This window comes from Rana temporaria, chromosome 1 (genome assembly GCF_905171775.1).
Source record: "Rana temporaria chromosome 1, aRanTem1.1, whole genome shotgun sequence".
In the NCBI taxonomy this organism is placed as follows: domain Eukaryota; kingdom Metazoa; phylum Chordata; class Amphibia; order Anura; family Ranidae; genus Rana; species Rana temporaria.
Genome location: NC_053489.1, coordinates 470,883,636 through 470,902,758, shown reverse-complemented (window position 1 = coordinate 470,902,758; position 19,123 = coordinate 470,883,636). Strand labels below are relative to the sequence as shown.

At 40.7% G+C, this 19,123-nt stretch overlaps 1 protein-coding gene across 9 annotated transcripts in view; it reads left to right on the top strand.

The window, feature by feature from the left end:
* Positions 1–17,930, top strand: part of ALPK1 (alpha kinase 1) — a 180,089-nt gene extending 162,159 nt beyond the window's left edge. For 5 of the 9 annotated variants that reach the window (XM_040329060.1, XM_040329078.1, XM_040329044.1 and 2 more), the window contains 3 exons: positions 11,151–11,313; positions 16,230–16,416; positions 17,441–17,930. In XM_040329060.1, the coding sequence (XP_040184994.1) occupies positions 11,151–11,313; positions 16,230–16,416; positions 17,441–17,706 (616 nt within the window). In that variant the 3' untranslated portion in view covers positions 17,707–17,930. The remainder of the gene's footprint in view (positions 1–11,150; positions 11,314–16,229; positions 16,417–17,440) is intronic. The other 4 variants (XM_040329033.1, XM_040329051.1, XM_040329024.1 and 1 more) reach the window with 2 other exon arrangements.
* Positions 17,931–19,123: the final 1,193 nt, after the last annotated feature.

Here is a 19,123-nt window from a genome sequence, read left to right as displayed (position 1 = left end):
ATTCAAGCTATTGTGATCACAACTATGAACCCATGAAAACAATTATAAAGTCCATATAAATTAAATGTCCATAAACATAAATGTTCAGTAAAAAGAAATTGTGTCCATCTTGTCCTTAAAACCCAATGGTGTGTAATCAGTGCTACCACCATCGCTAAAACCACAGCCTCTTACCAGATAATTAGACCCCAAATTATAGATGGTCTAACAAGGCATGAAGCTGCCTGGATCTTGCTTCAAGGATCTGATGACATCGAAAACACAGGTAGTATTCCAATATGAGACTCCAATTCAGTTCTCCTTCCTGCTCTGTGTTAAAACGAATGTAGGGTGGATAGATTGCTAGGTCTAAATACTGGTTAAGTATACTTGTACTAAATGTTAGTCTGCATAATTTTGGTGAAGTGACATGGGGTAGCACGGCAGTGGTAGGAATTTAAGGGCAGGAAGAGGACTCGGGGAGTCGCACCTGTGATGTGATTACAGCTGATTGGCACTGTGGATTTGTAAGCTATGCTATGTAACTGTTTGATGACTAAGTCTGGTTCTGTTGTACTCAATAATCTTTTCTTTGGATTAAAAAAAAAATGTAGGGAAAAACAAAATTCCAATAGTGTAAGGCCTCATACACACGACCGAGGAACTCGTCGTAAATGAAACATCGTTTTCCTCGACGAGTTCCTTGTCAGGCTTGTGGAAAAACTTGACAAGCTTTCTTTGCGTACACACTGTCAAGACCAAATCTCCTCGTTCTCAAACGCGGTGACGTACAACACATACGACAGCAGGGGAAGTTCGATTCCACTGGCACAACCCTTGGGGCTGCTTTTGCTAATCTCATGTTACTGCGTGTTAAGTAAAAGTTTGGTAAGAGACGATTTGCACTTTTCAGTCTGTTACAGCGTGAAAAATGTGTTATCTCTATTACAAACGCTACTTTTATTATACTTTATTCTGAACATGCGCGGGTTTCTAAGCATACACACGAACGTGTTTCTCGTCGAAAACCAGCCCGACGAGGAAATTGAGACTCCCGTCGAGGAAAAAGAGAACTTGTTCTCTTTTTTTCTCGTCGAGTTCCTTGACAGTTTTCTCCATGAAAAACATACACATGACCGTTTTCCTCCGCAAAAAAGCTCTGCCACCAAGTTTCTTGATGGATTCTGTTGAAGAAAACGGTTGTGTGAACGAGGTCTAATACCATCAATTGTTATAAAAGCAACTCTAATCTACTTACAAAGTTTCAGAGGAGTAAGTACATTAGACATTAAAAAACACAACTGGTGCCAGCTCCTGACAGGCGTGGGTAATGTCAGCACAGGCTCTGCCTCGTCTCGATGTACGTTTTGTCTCAATAGACGTTTTAATATGTGATTGAGCACTTGTATTTTCATGCTTTTTTTTGAGTGCAGCTGTGCATGTTTAAAGTTTGGTTTTAGCACTAAGTGCAGTTTTTATAGATTCACATATACAGTTGGGTGCATATATATTTGGACACAGGCACAATTTAATTTTTTTTCTGGTATTTACCAAAATATATTCAATCGAATTCAAGCTATAATTATATAATGGATATGGAGTGAAAGTGCACCCCCTCGGGTTTAATTTGAGGGTATGTACATTTAAATCGGAAGAAGGGTTTAGGAATTACAATTCTTAAGAATAGCCATCCCCCTTTTTCAAGAGACCAAAAGTAATTGGACAATTGAATCAAAAGCTGTTTCATGGCCAGGTGTGGGCTACTCGTTTGTTATTTCTTCATCAATTAAGCAGGTAAAGGGTCTGATTCTAAGTGTGGTATTTGCATTTGAAATCTATTGCTGTGAACCTACATCATGCGTTCAAAGGAGCTGTCCATGCAAGTGAAACAGGCCATTGTAAGGCTTCAAAAAGGAAACAAATCCACCAGAGAGATAGCAGCAACATTAGGAGTGGTCAAATCAACAGTTTGGTACATTCTGAGGAAATAAAAATGCACTAGTGAGCTCAGCAACATAAACATTTCTGAGTGAAGGACACTCTCCAGGAGGTAGACATATTATTGTTAAAGTCTACAACCAAGAGAAGACGTTACAAGAGCAAATAGAGAGGGTTCACCACAGGTGCAAACCATTCATAAACCAGAGGAATAGAAAAGCCAAATTAGACTTTGCCAAAAAAACATCTAAAAAAAACAGACCAGTTCTGGAAAAGCATTCTTTGGACGGATGAAACTAAGATTAATCTGTACCAGAATGACGGAAGAAAAGAAGGTTTGGATCAGCTCATGATCCAAAGCACACAACGTCATCTGTAAAACATGGTGGAGGCAGTGTGGTAGCATTAGCATGTATGGCTTTCAGTGGGACTGAGTCACTGGTGTTTATTGATGATGTGACAGAAGACAGAAGCAGCCGGGTGAATTCTGCAGTGTTTAGAGATATACTGTCAGCCAAGATTCAGCCAAATTCAGCAAAGTTGATTGTGTGGCGCTTCACAGAACAGATGGACACTGCAAAAGTAACCCAGGAGCTTTTGAAGGAAAATAAGTAGAATGTTATGCAATGGCCAAGTCAATCACCTGATCTCAACCCAATTGGGCCTAAAGTATGAAAATTGTGCAAATATATATGGACCTAACTGTATATAATTGTCTTTAATTTAGATAAATTGAACAGATAGGGGTCTATTTACCAAAGGCAAATAGATTGTGCACTTTTGCAAGTGCATTTGCCCCAGAGCTTAGTAAATGAGGTATCAAGGAAAATAATAAAAATGCATTTTTGCTTGCGCATAATTGGACGATGATAGTCAGCAGATCTCTCCCTCATTTACTAAGCTTTGGAGGAACTGCACAAAAGTGAACAGGCTATTTGCCTTTAGTAAATCAACCCCATGGTGTAATGGACGTGGTGCCCCCGCAGCCAGCCAGGCTTTCCTGTTGTGTATAAAAAAGTATGAAAGCTAATGAGACATTCAATATAGATAGTACATAAATAGTACATTGTGAACAGTACACTAACACACATCAATCAAATCAAATCAAATTAGCTTTACTGAAGCCAAACCAATAAAATATGGATTGCTATTAGTTTGCATGTGTACTGTGGGTCCTACTGTTTTTTTATTGACTAAGCCAAATGGAATCTCCTTGGATAATGCTCTTTATGGGTTCTTATGGTTAAGACCTAGTGTTGGGGACTGGGTGGGCGGCGATGAGGACGTGACGCGGGTGAGGGTGGGAGGTGCCGATTGCTCCATGGCTGCTAGCGGCGTCTGCCGCGCCGAGTCTCTGACGATTCCATCAACGGACCGACGGTCATCAGCGTGAGAGGCTGAGTAATCGGAGGACCGTGCGGGAGACTTATCCCCTCGCAAAGACCCGACAACGCGGTGATCGACCAGAGCGCCCCACGATCCCCAAGTGAACTGTATGTATCACATCGGACGGCCGAGCGGAGCACAGCGGACAGCACAGTGACACTATCAGCTGGGGCTACATCAAGGCTTCCCCCCCACGGAGCGGCATAGTCCAGCGGGGGTCGGCGAGATGAACTGGGGGATTGGTGAGGCGCTCAGTTGAGCCGAGTGGGGTCGGGCTCCCTGCCCCCCCCGGACCCCCCCCCTATTCTTACTACCCCCTTGTAATGAGCTTATGAATGAGCTTCTCTGCCTACTGTCATGTCTAATCTTGGGACGATTTCAGGTGTGGGACACTCTGGGGTCTAGCTGTTGATCCAACCCAGGCATGATATACTGAAAGAGCAGGAAGGATACATTATCTTTCTCTGGTTGTTTTATTTATTTGTTTTCTTTTTTTTTGGTTTGTGTTTCTGTTTGCTGTAAAACAACTGGGGGCAGTGCTATAACAGTAGAGAAGGGGTCCTGAGGCTGGGCGAGACGCTTAGTCGAGCCGAGTGGAGGAGGGGCGCCATCCCTCTCCCCCCCCCCCCTGGAGCCCCCCACCCCTCTGCTCTCATGTTCTCATGCGGATGTACCTTTTAATGCTCAGCTCTAGGAATGAACTCTGTGCAGTGTTCTGCGGATTACAAGTTGCAGGATTATTACCATATGGGAGGTGGCCGTTTCTATATTTAACGCCTTTTTGACATACCTGACGAAAGGTAAGCGATTGAGAAATTTGAGTAAAACTCTGGTGTACTTGCTACAGGGGCCAGTAAAGAGGACTGATGAGACTCTTTTTCTTTACATACAAACTTATCTTTTGCCTTATGAACACTAGCGGAAGGGGGCCCTCTACCTCACGATATTAAAATCAGTCTGAAGACACACAGGAAGGCTCAGGCCCATTTGTGTTGAGCAATAAGGAAAAACCGAACAGAAGCACCACTGTATTCTTCAGATATCTTGTTCACCTTATACATTTGATAAACCGTTAAAACTCCACACGCATAGCGAGCACCTTCTATTGTAAGGATAGATCCCGCGGGTGTAACAGCCCGGTCTAAAAGTTGTCGATGAACGGTGAAACAGAGGGGAAATCAATACCATTTCCCAGGAAAGCAGGATCAAACGGTCACGAGGTGTACCCTCTTTTTCTGTATAAATCTATCCACAGTTAAGTCAGTTCAGTCGACACCTGGACGCCGTACGCCCTTACTGGCATAGAGCCTGAGATAGACAATAAGGCTAGATTACTGTGACGAAGGGGAAAAAAAAGGACAAAAAAAAGAGAGGAAGCACAGAGAAAAAAAAAAAAGGGAAGAAAGAGAAAAATACTCAGGCCTTGAAGTAGGGGTATGAGCAAGGCATAGCAAAAAAAAAAAAAAAAGAAAAGAAAAAAAGAAAAAAAGAAAATAAATAAACAGTAATCTTTAAAACACCTTCAAACTGGGGAAGAGAATCAGACCCACCAACAAAAGCATAATGAATAGATCAACGAGGGGTGTAACCACCAAAACACCTAAAAACAATCCAGGAAATACTTCAATACAGCAATATATGACCCAAGAAGGGAGTCTTAAAAGCCCAGGTTTAGTAAAAAAAAATGAAAAAAAGAAGAGTGAGACAAGAAAGGGGGAGAGCAGTGTCGAGAGCTCCAGAGGAGAAACGACAATAGAAAGCGAACAAGAACATAGTAAATCTGTAGAGCAAGCCCAAGACACACAACCCCCCACGAAGGCAGAGATGAATACCATGCTATTGAGGATGGAAAATCTTATAAAAACCGAAATCAACAGAATAAGATTAGATCTAGGTGGGCTTCTGGAAAGAGTAGAAGTGACAGAAAGGAGAATAGAAGAACAGGACCAGGAAATAAAATTACTGAAAAAGCAAGTTAAGGTAATGAGTGACAATCAAAGAATGACAGCATACCGGTTAGAGGACCAGGAGAATCGCAATAGGCGGCAGAACCTCAGAATCCGTGCGATTGAAGAAGAAAAGGGGGAAGATCTTAGAGCAATTATGAATATAATATTTAACCCCCTGCTAGAGAAAGCAGCAGATGCGAAGCCCCTCAAGATTGAAAGAGTACACCGTATAGGAAATCCCCAACAGATAGAAAGATACGGACCAAGAGATGTTATTGTGCGATTTAGGAACTATGTGGACAAAGCGGAAATCTGGGGAAAGCTTAGGGGGAAACCGCCCCTGAGATATAGAGAGACTGAGCTCCAAATATTCCCGACCTGTCGAAAGAAACGTTGGCAAGGAGAAGACACTTGAAACCCTTGCTAGAGTTGATGCGGGCACAAAACATTAAGTACCAATGGGGTTTTCCCGCATGCCTCATCGGAATAAAGGGGGGTAAAACCCCTTGACTAAGACACTCGGAAGAATTGACGGAATTCTGCCATAAAATGGACTTAACAGTACCTGAGCTACCGGATTGGGTGGATTAGTCTAGTGTAGATTGTTTCCACACTTGATTAGGGCGGGGGGGGGGCGACAGGGGGGTGGGGATGAGGGGGGAGGGGGAGCAGCTAGGGGAGCACTTGGGTGCACCACCACAAGGGAGGAGTCGATGGTGAAGGCGAGGAGGCAACCAAGAGCGGCTCCCAGGCCAGGGACGGGCCAGGGGGATGGGAGGGGGAGGGAAGGGGAGGATTGGGGAGAGGGAGGGGGGAGGGAGGGGGACCATCTGAACGACTCCACAAGAAATTTCCTTAACGTGCAAAAAAAAAAAAGATATTAAGTTCCTCTCATATAATGTAAAAGGACTAAACTCTCATATCAAGAGACATAAAATTCTCTGTGAATTAACACAATATAAAACAGATATCGCTTATCTACAAGAGACCCATATTACATTGGAGTCCAATATAAAGTTGTATTCACCAGAATATCCTGTATGGTATTATGGAGACACAATTTCATCGCGATCCCGCGGGGTTGCAATAGGATTCGCTAGTAGAATCCAATTCACATTGGTGGACAGACAGACAGATCCCGAGGGGAGATTCTTGTTCTTGAAAATAAAACTAGGTGGGGAGGTATATACCTTGGCAAATGTCTACGCCCCCAATGTGAATGCGGTTAAATACATCAGTAAAACTCTGAGAAAATTAAAAGAATTTGAAGAGGGTCACGTAGTATTGATGGGAGATTTCAATTTCTGCATGTGCCCAAGCCTTGATAGTACGTCTGGTGTACAGGGGACTAATCGTGAACATCTAAAGATACTGACAAGACAAATGACACAAAATCAAATGGTGGATGTATGGCGAATCCTCAATCCCAAGGCCCGTGATTACACGTTTTTCTCACCTGTACATGGGACGTACTCGAGGATTGACTACATCCTCGTTGACCATAGACTTCTGGAGAGTGTGATTGAAGTAAGATTCGAGATCATGACGATATCTGACCACGCTCCTATAACCATGAAAATAAGGACCTCTATACCAAAAGCCACTCCACCAGAATGGAGATTGGATGAGAGTCTGTTGGGAGACGAGGAGGTGGTCGAGAGGATACAGAAAGAACTGGAACTCTACTTCCAGGAGAACGATAAGGAGGGTATTTCAAGAGCTTCCCTGTGGGATGCTCACAAAGCCTATATTAGAGGGATTTTTATTGCAGAAGGGGCAAGGAAAAATAAAATAAGAACTAGTAAATTAAAAACGTTAAGGGAGGAGATATACAGGCTGGAACAGGAACATAAATTTCAGGGGCAAAAGAGGGAAACACTTCATAAGCTAACTATAATAAGAGACGAATATAGAGCCGTGGCGGAACAAGAAACTAGGAAATATATAGACAGGACAGAGAGAGAAAGATATGTCTGGGGAAATAAACCTAGTAAAAACTTGGCTAGAATGGTAAGAAAAAAGAAAACCAGGAATTTCATTGAAAAAATTAGGAATGGGAATGGTGATTTAGTTTACGCCACAAATAAAATCGCGGACGCCTTCCGAAGCTACTATGAAGAATTATATGGTGTCCAACAAAAGATCAGGGACCCATGTGAAAAAAGGGATAAGATCAGGGAAGTATTACAGCAAGCTAGTCTCCCGAAGTTAGAAGAGCATGAGATAGTAGGAATGGAGGAAGCTATAACGGAGCAGGAAATAAGCGAGGTACTAAAAACCATTCCTAAGGGGAAAAGTCCTGGGCCTGATGGCTTTACGTCTGCTTATTTACAAAGATTTAGCACCATCTTAGTCCCTAGACTCTGTCAATACTTTAACGGACTGGGATCAGACTATGAGATGAGTAGAGAGGCATTAACAGCAACGATCACAGTGATTAAAAAAGAGGGAAAGGATAATACGGTTTGCTCTGGTTTCCGACCGATCTCACTACTGAATGCAGACACTAAACTATATGCAAAAATTTTGGCTGAACGTATGAAGGGACTGATGACAGCCATTGTCCACCCAGACCAGGTTGGTTTTATACCTGGGAGGGAGGGAAAGGACAATGGGGTTAGGGCACTTTTCCTCCTTGGGCAGATTAGAGAAAGAGGGATCCCCGGTCTATTCCTGTCGGTTGATGCTGAGAAAGCTTTCGACAGGGTAGACTGGGGGTTCCTGATACAAACTTTAGAAGCTATAGGAATAGGCTCAAGGATGATGAGGCGGATTAAAACCCTATATTATCATCCCTGTGCAAGGATCAAAATAAACGGATCTCTATCCGCACCTTTTGAGATGAAAAATGGGACCAGGCAGGGATGCCCCCTATCTCCCCTTCTTTTTGTCCTATCATTGGAACCCCTCTTGGCAATGGCCCGACACAATCCAGAAATTTATGGAGTAGAAGTAGGTGAAGATGAGCACAAACTGGCAGCTTTCGCTGATGACATTTTATTTTTCATAAGTAGCCCAAGAGTCACCCTCCCGAAATTAATGGCTACCTTAAAACAATATAGTGAGGTCTCAAATTTTTAAATAAATACAGCAAACACGGAGATCCTGAATATTAATATTCATAAAGAGGAAGAACTACATCTGCGGAAGAAATACAACTTCTCTTGGCAAAGAGAGATAAAGTACCTAGGTATAAAACTAGCAAATACTCTCAAGAAAATATATAGAATAAACTTTATCCCCCTTCTCGATGAAATAAAAAGAGAAATTAAAACCATATATAATAGACCTATTTCGTGGTTTGGGAGGATAAATGTGGCAAAAATTATCCTTATCCCTAAAATTTTATATAAATTTCAAATAGTCCGAATTCATCTGCCACCGTCATATATCAAAATAATTAACTCCCTTATAATGAAATACATCTGGAATAATAAAAAACATAGAGTCTCTGCGCAAATTTTAAAACGGATCAAGAAAAAGGGTGGTCTGGCAGTACCCGATATCAGACTGTACTACAACGCATCGGTCCTCACACGGGTCATAGAATGGGTGAAAGAGTCACAGGACAAAAGGTGGATAAGTATCGAATGCACATTAGCGAGGGCACAATTAGGGAGATTAATTTGGAACCCACCACATTATAGAACCTTACATATGTCAACACACGTAATTACACATAACGCCTTAAGGATTTGGGATAGATTACACAAACAATTAAAATCAAAATTTAACTCACCCCTTATAGACTTAAAAGAAAATTAATTTTTTGCACCGGGGACAAAAGAGGTAGGTGGTAAGTGGATTAAAAATAGAACACAGTTAAAAGATATAATATTAAAAGGCAAAATTATGTCGCTTCACGAAATTAAACTTAGGATTGAAACTGGGGCGCTGGACGAGTGGAGATACCGTCAGTTGGTGTCATTCGTCAAGCGCCTCCCACACCCTTTGCGGACACGGGAGGAGTACACTATATTGGAACAAATGTGTTGTACCGAAAGCTCAAAAGGTAACATTTCCAAAATATATAAATATCTGCAGAAAGTAGATGAGTCGGATACGATAAACTATATTCAAAAATGGGAGAGAGACTTAAGTGTTCCAAGGGGGAAAACGACCATAGCAAGAATTCTCAACTTGGCCCACACTTCGGCGGTAGATGTAAGAACCGCCGAGATGAACTTCAAATGTCTGACGAGGTGGTACGCCACCCCAGATAAAATTGCTAAAATTAGAGTAGGAGAGTCAGAGCAATGTTGGAGAGGCTGTGGGGCAAGAGGAACGATGGCCCACCTATGGTGGGATTGTATACAAATTAAAACGTTCTGGGGAAAAGTGCGGGACCTAATAAAAGATATAACAAAAAAAGAAGTAGAAGATAACCCATGGGTAGTCCTCTTTCATGGGGGGGATACACCAGTGAAGGAATATAAGGGATCATTGACTCCGCATTTGCTGAACTCAGCGAAACGATTGATACCCCTAAAATGGAGAAACTTGGAAAGCCCGCAAATATGGGAGTGGATTGATTCCGTTGAGGGTACATATAGGAGGGAGAAATTGAACTACGGTTTAGATAAGAACAAGGCAGGGATTAAGGATATTTGGGAACCATGGATTGGATTTAAAAAGTCTCTGAGATTTGCAGAAAATATGAGAGTGGAATGAATGTAGCGGTAAAGGAAATGAAAATACTAGGTGGAGTCGTGAGATGGTCTGGGGGGGGGGGAGGGCGGAGGGGGGGGGGGGGGCTTTTTCTATTGTGCCACGTTGTGATAATGGTAGCACTCTGTACCCATGATGAATGATCTAGCCTGATCTTGTCAAAGGGTAGAAAGAAGTTAAAAAACAAAACAAAAAAAACAAACTAAGGAATACATATAAAAGTATATCTTTAAAAATACCACAAATGATGCTAAACCTGAAGTAGAGACGGAATTATGAATAAAATCATGAGCAGGTCTCTTGCTGTGGTTATGTCTGACGTGGCAAAAAAAAAAAAAAAAAGACCTAGTGTTGGACTTAGATATGCCAGGCATATGCCTGGTAACAAATGTGGCACCTGATTAAAAAATGTTTTTATTAGAATATATCTGCTTTATCACATTTCCCATTAATCCAAACTATGTGTATGAATGTACCATACACCATGAACAAATCAGCCAGCTTACCTTTTTTTTTACTGTAAGCACATGTGAGGTTCCACTTTGGCATGGAGACCACTTGAGGACCCTCACAGCTGAGATTTCGGCTTTAATCCATAAAAGGAGGAGAAGAAATGCAGATGCTGCCAGCACCCTATATCACAAGAAAACACAATGGAATTAAGACAGGTTTTTAAACCTGGCTAATTTAGGTTTCTTTTGTAGAGCGGACAGCCGGCAATCATCCAGAAGTCCTATAGATAAAAGGTTGCTGAAGAGGGCCTCATTGGGTGGCAATAATGTGTGTGTAGTTTTGGAGAGGGATTTTGCACAGCACATAATGAAGTATCAAACATTTTGCATTCTCATGCACAGGCACTGTGAAAGTTTGCTCCTTCTGCCTACTTGAGTTGCCTTTTAGCCACCTGTTCAATTAGTCTGTTTTTCAAGCCAAGAAAGTTTTCAAGTATCTGGATGTGTGCATATTCTACCTACCTGAAATTCAGCGGTTTCTTCATAACCAGTTTTTATTCCACTTGAAAAAAAATATGCACAATACAATACGTTAATTTATATATACAGATTATTATACAGTATGCATATAGACTAATTATTATACAAATAGCAAGTATGCCCAGAAAGTCAGATACAGTAGTTTGCAGAGAAAAAGGTTTTCACTCCCGGAGAATGCAAAACAAGACTATAATTTACTGTATAGTTCACAAAAGATCTTTATGTGTCTCTATTGTAGGTATGTTGGGAAGGCTTATAAGACGCACAAGGAGCTGCTGTACCACTTCAACGACGTTGAGCGTCAGATGACTGCTCAGTATTATGTCACAGAATTCAACAAAAGACTCTATGAACAGAACATTCCCACTCAGATATTCTACATCCCTTCTTCTGTTCTGTTGGTAAGAAGCTCTTGAAGGGAAACATACAATATGTGTACAAAGAGGTTCAATATAAAAAAAAATTGAAGTGATTGCATCCACATGTGTGTGCATGCATTTAGCTTACCATTTTATTGTAGTGACTACGTATGAGCATAAAGGATGGCAAATTATTTGGGTTCTTGGATTGTTGGAGTTTGTTGGAAACCTTCAGTATGGAAACGTTTTATTGATGTTGCAGTTGTTATGACCAAGATGAATCAAGATATCTATTATATTAAGCTTTAGTTGTTTTAGAAGGTGGATTGAATGAGTTGTTTCAAATAGTGAAATCTCTGTCTATATATCGCCATTGTTATACAATTAGACCAATATGTCCCACTAACCATATTTCTAGCCCCATTACTTGCCTGCCATTAGTATAAAGCCAAGTTAGAGAGCTTAACATTTTTTAAAAAACTGCAACTAAAGAAAGCAGCACTCGCTCCAGTGATGTGAAGTCTGCAACCTCCCTAGTTGCCATCTTAGACCATCTTTATTGGCCTGCCCAGGAAGACATAACTCCTGCGCATGCACACAGAAGTTTAAGCATCTTAGCACCACGGCAAGATGAGATTGTACACTGAACTGTGAATTCAAAGGCATATTTTGCCAAGAGTGAGTGAGTGAGTGAAAAACTTTTATAGCGCTACACATGCGAACTGAATCGAACTGAATTGAGCTCAGAAGAGGTGGGTTTTGATCTTTCTCCTAAAGGCCAGGTGGTTCTCCTCCAACCAAATGGAGGTTGGTAAAGTGTTCCAAAGTCGAGGGCCTTGGACAGCAAATCTTCTTTCTCCTTTTGACTTGTATCTGGTTTTGGGGATTTGGAGTAAATTTTGGTTGGAGGATCGCAGAACGCGATTGGGGTTGTAGGCTTTTATTTTTTTCACATAGATATTGGGGGGCATTTCCCCAAATACATTTATGCGTTAGACAGAGTGCTTTGAAAGTGATTCTGTCTTTCACTGGTAGCCAGTGAAGGCATCTCAGTGATGGGGAGATTGATTCCCATGTTTTTTTCCCAGTCACAAGACGGGTGGCCGTATTCTGAACGACCTGCAGGCGAGTGATTTGGTACTTTGGGAGTCCAAGGTAGAGGGCATTTGCATAGTCCAGCCTGGAGTTAACAATTGGAGTTAAAGAGGCACACTTTAATTCAACTCCAATTCCAAAGAAGTTGGGACGCTGTGTAAGATTTACATAAAAACACAATGCAATGGTTTTCAAATCTCATAAACTCATATTTTATTCACAATAGAAAATAAAAAGCATATCATGTATTTAAACTGAGAAAATACGTCTCTGTAAACATCTGGGAACTGAGGAGTACAGTTGCTGGCAATGATTAAGCACAAGATGTTTGTGTGAAACGTGTCTACGTGACCTTGTGTTGGTGTATTTGGTGTTATCACTTTGAACAATAAAAAGCAATCGGAATTCCTGGATGTGCAGCCATTTCTTTTCTTACAAGAACAGTTGCTGGGGTTTTGGAAGAGGAATGTTGTCCCATTCTTGCCTGATGTTGGATTCTTACTGCTCAACAGTCCTTGGTCATCTTTGTCATATTTTCATCTCATGATAAGAAATGATTTGATACAGTAATGTCATCTGTAAGATTACAGTGTACTGTATGTGTTATGTTTTTTTGACTTTTTGAATTTGCCGCCGGTTTTCTTCCCCATGTGACACTCGCAGGGAACGGAGCCTGGCACATTGATAGATCGAGCAGGGGACACAGCCTACGCACACAGCGGGGGGACATCACAGGATCCTGGGGACAAGGTAAGTACCTTTCCCAGGATACTGCGATGCAATCCCGAGTGTGACCGCTTTTGGTAATGAAAATTCACCCCCCAGCCACACTCGGGATTACCGCCAGGGAGGTTAAGGGTTCCTCTGTGTTAAAAAGGTTGAGAAAGGCTGCTTTCAAGTGTACAGTAACTAAAGGCACAAGTTTCTTTTTCATTTTGGATTGAGTAATGGAGGGTTAGAACCCCTGTCGCTTTTTTGCCATCTGTGTACCATTAGGGTTTACATGCAATTCCTGTCCCATTGACAAACTCAGGAAGTGAGAGGAAATACCTACAAATTTAGGGAGTCCCTTAGCCCCCCCCCCCCAGGCCACCAGAACTAACCCCATTGGAAGATTTACCCTCTATTACTTTTCTGGGGACAACCCAAAATTTTTGATTTTCTTTCACTTTCAATGATAATAGTAAACAGGTCAAATAGAGAGGATGAATCTCCCTAATGAGGGTACAGATAGCAATAAAAACAATAAACGTACGTGTTACATGTCCACCCTATCTATAACTAAAAAAAACATTTTTCCTTTAGTAAATACAATTTTTTTTTCCAATCTTATGTCCAATATTGAGTGAAAATAGTATAACAAAATCACACACACATATATAAATACCATTCTTCCACCAATAATAACGACAACATTTGTATTTTTTATTGGTGGAAGAAGAAGGGTATTTATTAGGGTTTCACTGATACCAAAACCGGAATCGGGACCGATACTAAGCATTTGCGTGAGCACTTGTATTCGTGCAAATGCTCTGATACCTGAAACCGATACCTTTGCGGCATATACAAAATGAATGGGCTCAAATGGCACTGCAAAGAATCGCATGAACAAGAATATGGTGTGATTCCTGTCCAGATCACATGCGGTTTCCCCCACCGCTACTCTGTGATCCCAGGCTTGTAATAGTGACTTGAGCCTGCAATCACACAGGAGTGCATTTTTGCATTAATTTTGTATGAGCTCAAATAGCTCCGTAAAGGTATCAGTACTCGGTATTGCGAGTACTCAAACAAAAGGATTGGTACTCGTACCTGCCGGTAAAGAACGGTATCGGTGCAACTCTAGTATTTATAAATGTGTGTGACATATTTAACATTTATAAAGATATTTTGCATTTACCTAATTTAGCTTACTTGTTTTTGATACACCACATGTGTCCTGCGACAGCAGCTTCCCTTTGATTGGTATTCTAGTCACATTTTTCTTTTGTATTAATACATATGCTGCAGGGACCGCACTGACTTAGTGAGTTGGCATATTTCTATGGTTTAAACCATTTTACCTCTTTATTACATCCATTCCACTGGATATCACTGAGATCAAATACTGAATTGTTATATGAAAAAAATACCACACTTTTTTTTTTAAATACTGCATGCCTTATTTTTTGTGAATTGCAAAAAATCTTTTCTTGTACAAAGAGTTTTATTGAAAAAACACATAAACAAACAAAAAAAGAATACAAAAGAAAAAAGCAGTGGAGGACACACCATAAGCTTATCATATATCAGAAAAGATAGTCCGTAGACCTGAGATCAGTCCAGCTCCTAGGGATCCGAAAGCGAGTCCAGAAGGCCGGCAATAGAATGTCCTCAACTCAAGTGGCCTGCTAGATTGACCCAATGCTGGCTTAGGTAACATACCGGTTAACACACCGGGGTAAATGTAGAACTTAAAAGCACAGTTGTTATACGATACACAACCTTACAAAAATAATAAAAAATAAATAAATGAAATAACAACAAAAAAATTAAAAAAATAAAAAATAAAAAATTCAAGCAGGCACATAGCAGAGGATATCAGTATTCCAAATTGTAAATTAAATAATGCATCCTGTGTCCAAGGCCAACAGGACCAAGCCTGAGGGCCCAAGCCACAAAGAACAAAGAAAGGGAGGATGAAAAGAAAGAAAGCCAGCTAGAAAAGTAGCATGAACAAGTAGCAATGAAGAGAAAGAGGAATAGAAATAGGAAAGAACAGCAAGAAGAAAGTAAAAAAGAATAAAAGAAAATAGAAGAAAGAAAGAAGGAAGGGGGTCCACGGGGCGGGGGGAACAGAGACTCATCAAAGAGAAAGTAGTGCTGTCAAATCGTGAAGGGTGGTTGTAAGCCACCCAGGGTTGCCATACCCGGAGAAATTTATCGTGGGTATCTGCTAACACAGCAGTAAGTTTCTCATTAACCATAATATCATTAATGCAGTTTTTAACTGCTTCGAAGCTGAGAACCGGGGTCTTCCAGGCCCTTGCAATGATCAATTTAGTTGCAGTAAAAACATGCGCCGCCAACTGGCGTTCAGGGCGGAGAAGCTCCGTGATCGGTTTCCATAAAAGGGCCTCAAAAGGGTCCCTCTTTAAGTTAGTATCAAAGAGGTTGCGGAGCAACGCATAAACTCTAACCCACAATCTGCATACCCTGGGACAGGTCCACCAGACATGTGCCATCGTACCCTCCTGAGAGCATCCACGGAAACACAAAGGAGAGTAGGAAGGTATGAAACTCGCCAGCCTGGTCGGGGTATAGTACCACCTATAGAACACTTTATAAGCGTTCTCCTGAAAGAGAACATTCGTAGAACATTTAGACAATGCCATGGTCATAGCCTGCCAATCTTCCGGATCGAGTTGCTTCCCAAGCTCAGCCTCCCACTGAAGGTGATAAGGTCTCAAAGGCGGTCTCTTAGAATTGATAATCGCTGTGTAAATCAGAGATATGAGACCCGGGGAATGGGGGCGCGATCTACATAAGCTTTCAAAGGGGGTCATGGTATAGGGGGTAGGTTGGGATCTGATAAGGCGCTGAAGGAAATGTCGGAGTTGTAAGTATAGTTGTATAGTGTTCCCTAAGGGGAATATCATGGGAGGAACGTAAGAGTGAAAAAGAAATAGCAAAAAATCTTTTGAAGGACGCTATGAGCTATATTATCACAAATATATATATTTATAGAGGAAAACACCCCTTCATGAATTCATGAATTGAGCCCAATGTCTTTTGCACTTTCAGAAAAACACATGTTTTGCAAACAACTTGAGTTAAATATTCAGTAAACATGTAATTCATTTTCACCTATTCTCTCCGTTCAGATTATGGATGGCAGAACCATTTCAAGCTGTGTTAGTGTGGAACCTTACATTCTTGGAGATTTTGTAAAACTGACCAATAACACTAAAACAGTCAGAATGCAGTATAACGCTACCAAATACGGATTGGCGTTTGGACATTTTGTATATGAATTTTCAGAGAATTCTGATATAGTGGTGGATTTACAAGGTAAGTTGTTAATTATTTTAATATCTTATATTGTCAAATAGATATTGCATTCAGTGATTTTTTTGTTTTCCACAATGCTACAAGATTACACATTTATTGTATACCTTAAGTCACAAAAAGATGAATTGCCATCGGCTACTGTGGGTCACCGAAATTTGTACATTTCTCTGTGCTTTATTAAATAATGCTGTGGGTTGGTTCTTGGGTTGCCCAAAATTCTCACAAAATGGAACAGCAAATGTAACATGCTATGACTGTTCGCTACTCTCCAAAAATCCTAATGACTCATCTTTCTCATCTTCTCTTAAATGCAGTTTTGTTATTCCACTAAAAACAGAGTGTAATAAATGGAAGCAGGACAAGCAATTGCAATAAGGACATTCCCTTTTCCCCTTGAAAAAAATGTGTGCAGAAGTTTCACCAACATTTTTAATCCCTAGTTAAATCCCACACAGGGCCCATTGCACATAGCACTTACTCCTGTTTAAACCTGTGGTGTTGATTCTGAGCAGCATGGACACAAAACACAAGCCCACAAGCATACATGCTAGCTACTACAATAGATATCAGCGTAGTACCTGGATTGTGTTGTTGTGGGCTTGTGTTTTGTGAATGCTAATATAGTCATTCACAACACAAGTCTGCAGTTAAAACAATGGCAGTCTACTGGCTGGTGGGCAAGAGTGTCTGTGCTCTAGCTTTTTTTCAGTTAAAAAAGAAGATTGCAGAAAAGGCACAGAGCTTCTCAAAAAGGTGCCAGAGCTGCAGAATGAAGAGGGGGTAGCATCAGTGCTGCTTGTATTTCCCCCTTAGGAATGCCCATAAATTGGGGCTCGGCCTGGGGTGGAGCTACAACCAGCACTGACAGAACAAAAAATGTATATTTAACTAAAAATCACTGCACACATTGTGAACAAGTGCACAGGGCCCCCTGGGGAATTCAACAAGTTTTACAATTCTGGCGAAATTCTTCTTGGAGGTATATTTTAGCATATTTGTAATAAAAACTTGTGTTCTTTTACAGGATGGTTTACTGGAAGTAAGGAAGGAGAAGCAATTATTTACCTCACTGACCCTCAGATCCACTCAGTTAAGGATACACTAGCCTCCTGTATAAATTTTGGATATAAAGGGATATACATGTTTTTCAGTTGTCAGCATACAGAGTGCAATGAAATATGTCACAGACTTTCATTAACCAGACCCGACATGAAAGAATTAGAGGCGTATAGCAATAAAAGAACACAAAAGGACCGTCAACATCAGTTTACAAAGACCCAGAGTATGTAAAGTATTTGAGGAACATAACAATAAAAGAACACAAAAGGAACATTAATATCAGTTTACAAAGACCCAGTGTGTGTAATCATATATGTACCAGTATTGCACTTTGATAATACAGTAAAATTTGACATTTAAATAAGATTTGTTTCAAAATATACCTGCATTAAATATCTTTATGGAACTGCCTATTCCTTCAATCTGTAACAATAAAAGATTATTTTGGATTTAGATTTGAATTTCAAGGTCTGACATTAGCAGTAGTGGTGAAGTCCAAGAGAACTGGCTGCACATGTTACAGTATGATTGTACAATTTATCACGTTTTGAAAACTAAAGCTTTGTGGGTTCACTTAAGATCTAATGCGTATATATATTTTGTATGAAAAATTGATAGGGTACTTACCGTGCCATGGTTCATAGCAAAATAGAAGGAACCTTTCACAACCACATTGCCAAATACACGAGAACCTGGCAACCTTGGATACATCGCTTCTTGCTGACTGAGTTTGACTCCACTCTGCTTGAGCCCTAACGCCATGGTATTGCCCCTTTACCCCTTCCTCTACTGCCAGTACCCCTGGATGTCCTCCTCCCTTACTCCTACTCCCTTTCCATCTCCACTCTCTCACCTTTCACCACCAACGTCTGTGGACCTATGACTGTTTCCCTATTGGTCCATCATTAATATGTTTCTAAGTTTCAATCTATTTGATTTCATATACTGTAGGTTCTTCTGTTCATTATGTATTCATATGAATACATAATTAGGAGCCTACTCATTCTTGTTCCGTGTGTTTTATTGTTTTATTAAAGCTGCTGTGTCAGCTGATTTGCCTGTAATCTTTTTCAGCCTTCAATGAAACCTTTTGAACAGAAATGTTGATAGGGTACATCAACATTTTTTTTTGTAGGCCTAAACTGATTTTAAAAGTGTCCATACACCTGTCAGTCTGTTTGTTCAAACTCCTTTAGATTGGATATATGCTGACGGGGTTGTTTAGGTAGGCCAATTGTAGTACATAGTTGTTGATAAATCTAAAGGAACTTGCAGAGAGATTGTTCATTCAATCTATAATACAGTATGTGTGGAAATTTTAAAATCAAACAACCTAAAATGTCTTATTTTTTAAAACTAAGATATTTTCATTTTAGGACCATTTAACCTAAATCTGGATTGTGTAAAAAAAAGTATTACTAAACCCACAACAGTAAAATCTGTCCGTATATGCAGTAAAGCATGCTTGTTATAACCACTGTGAAACCTAAGGGTTTAATCCTCTGCACTGTGTAAAAAGGCTGTTTAATCCTATCTTCTCTGACCCTCCCCTTCTTTTACTGTCCCCAATCCAGCTACTGATAGAAAAGTGCCCTAGGAGGCATTCTGCTCAGTTTGAGGGCCAATGAGCACTGTCCAGACAGAGGGC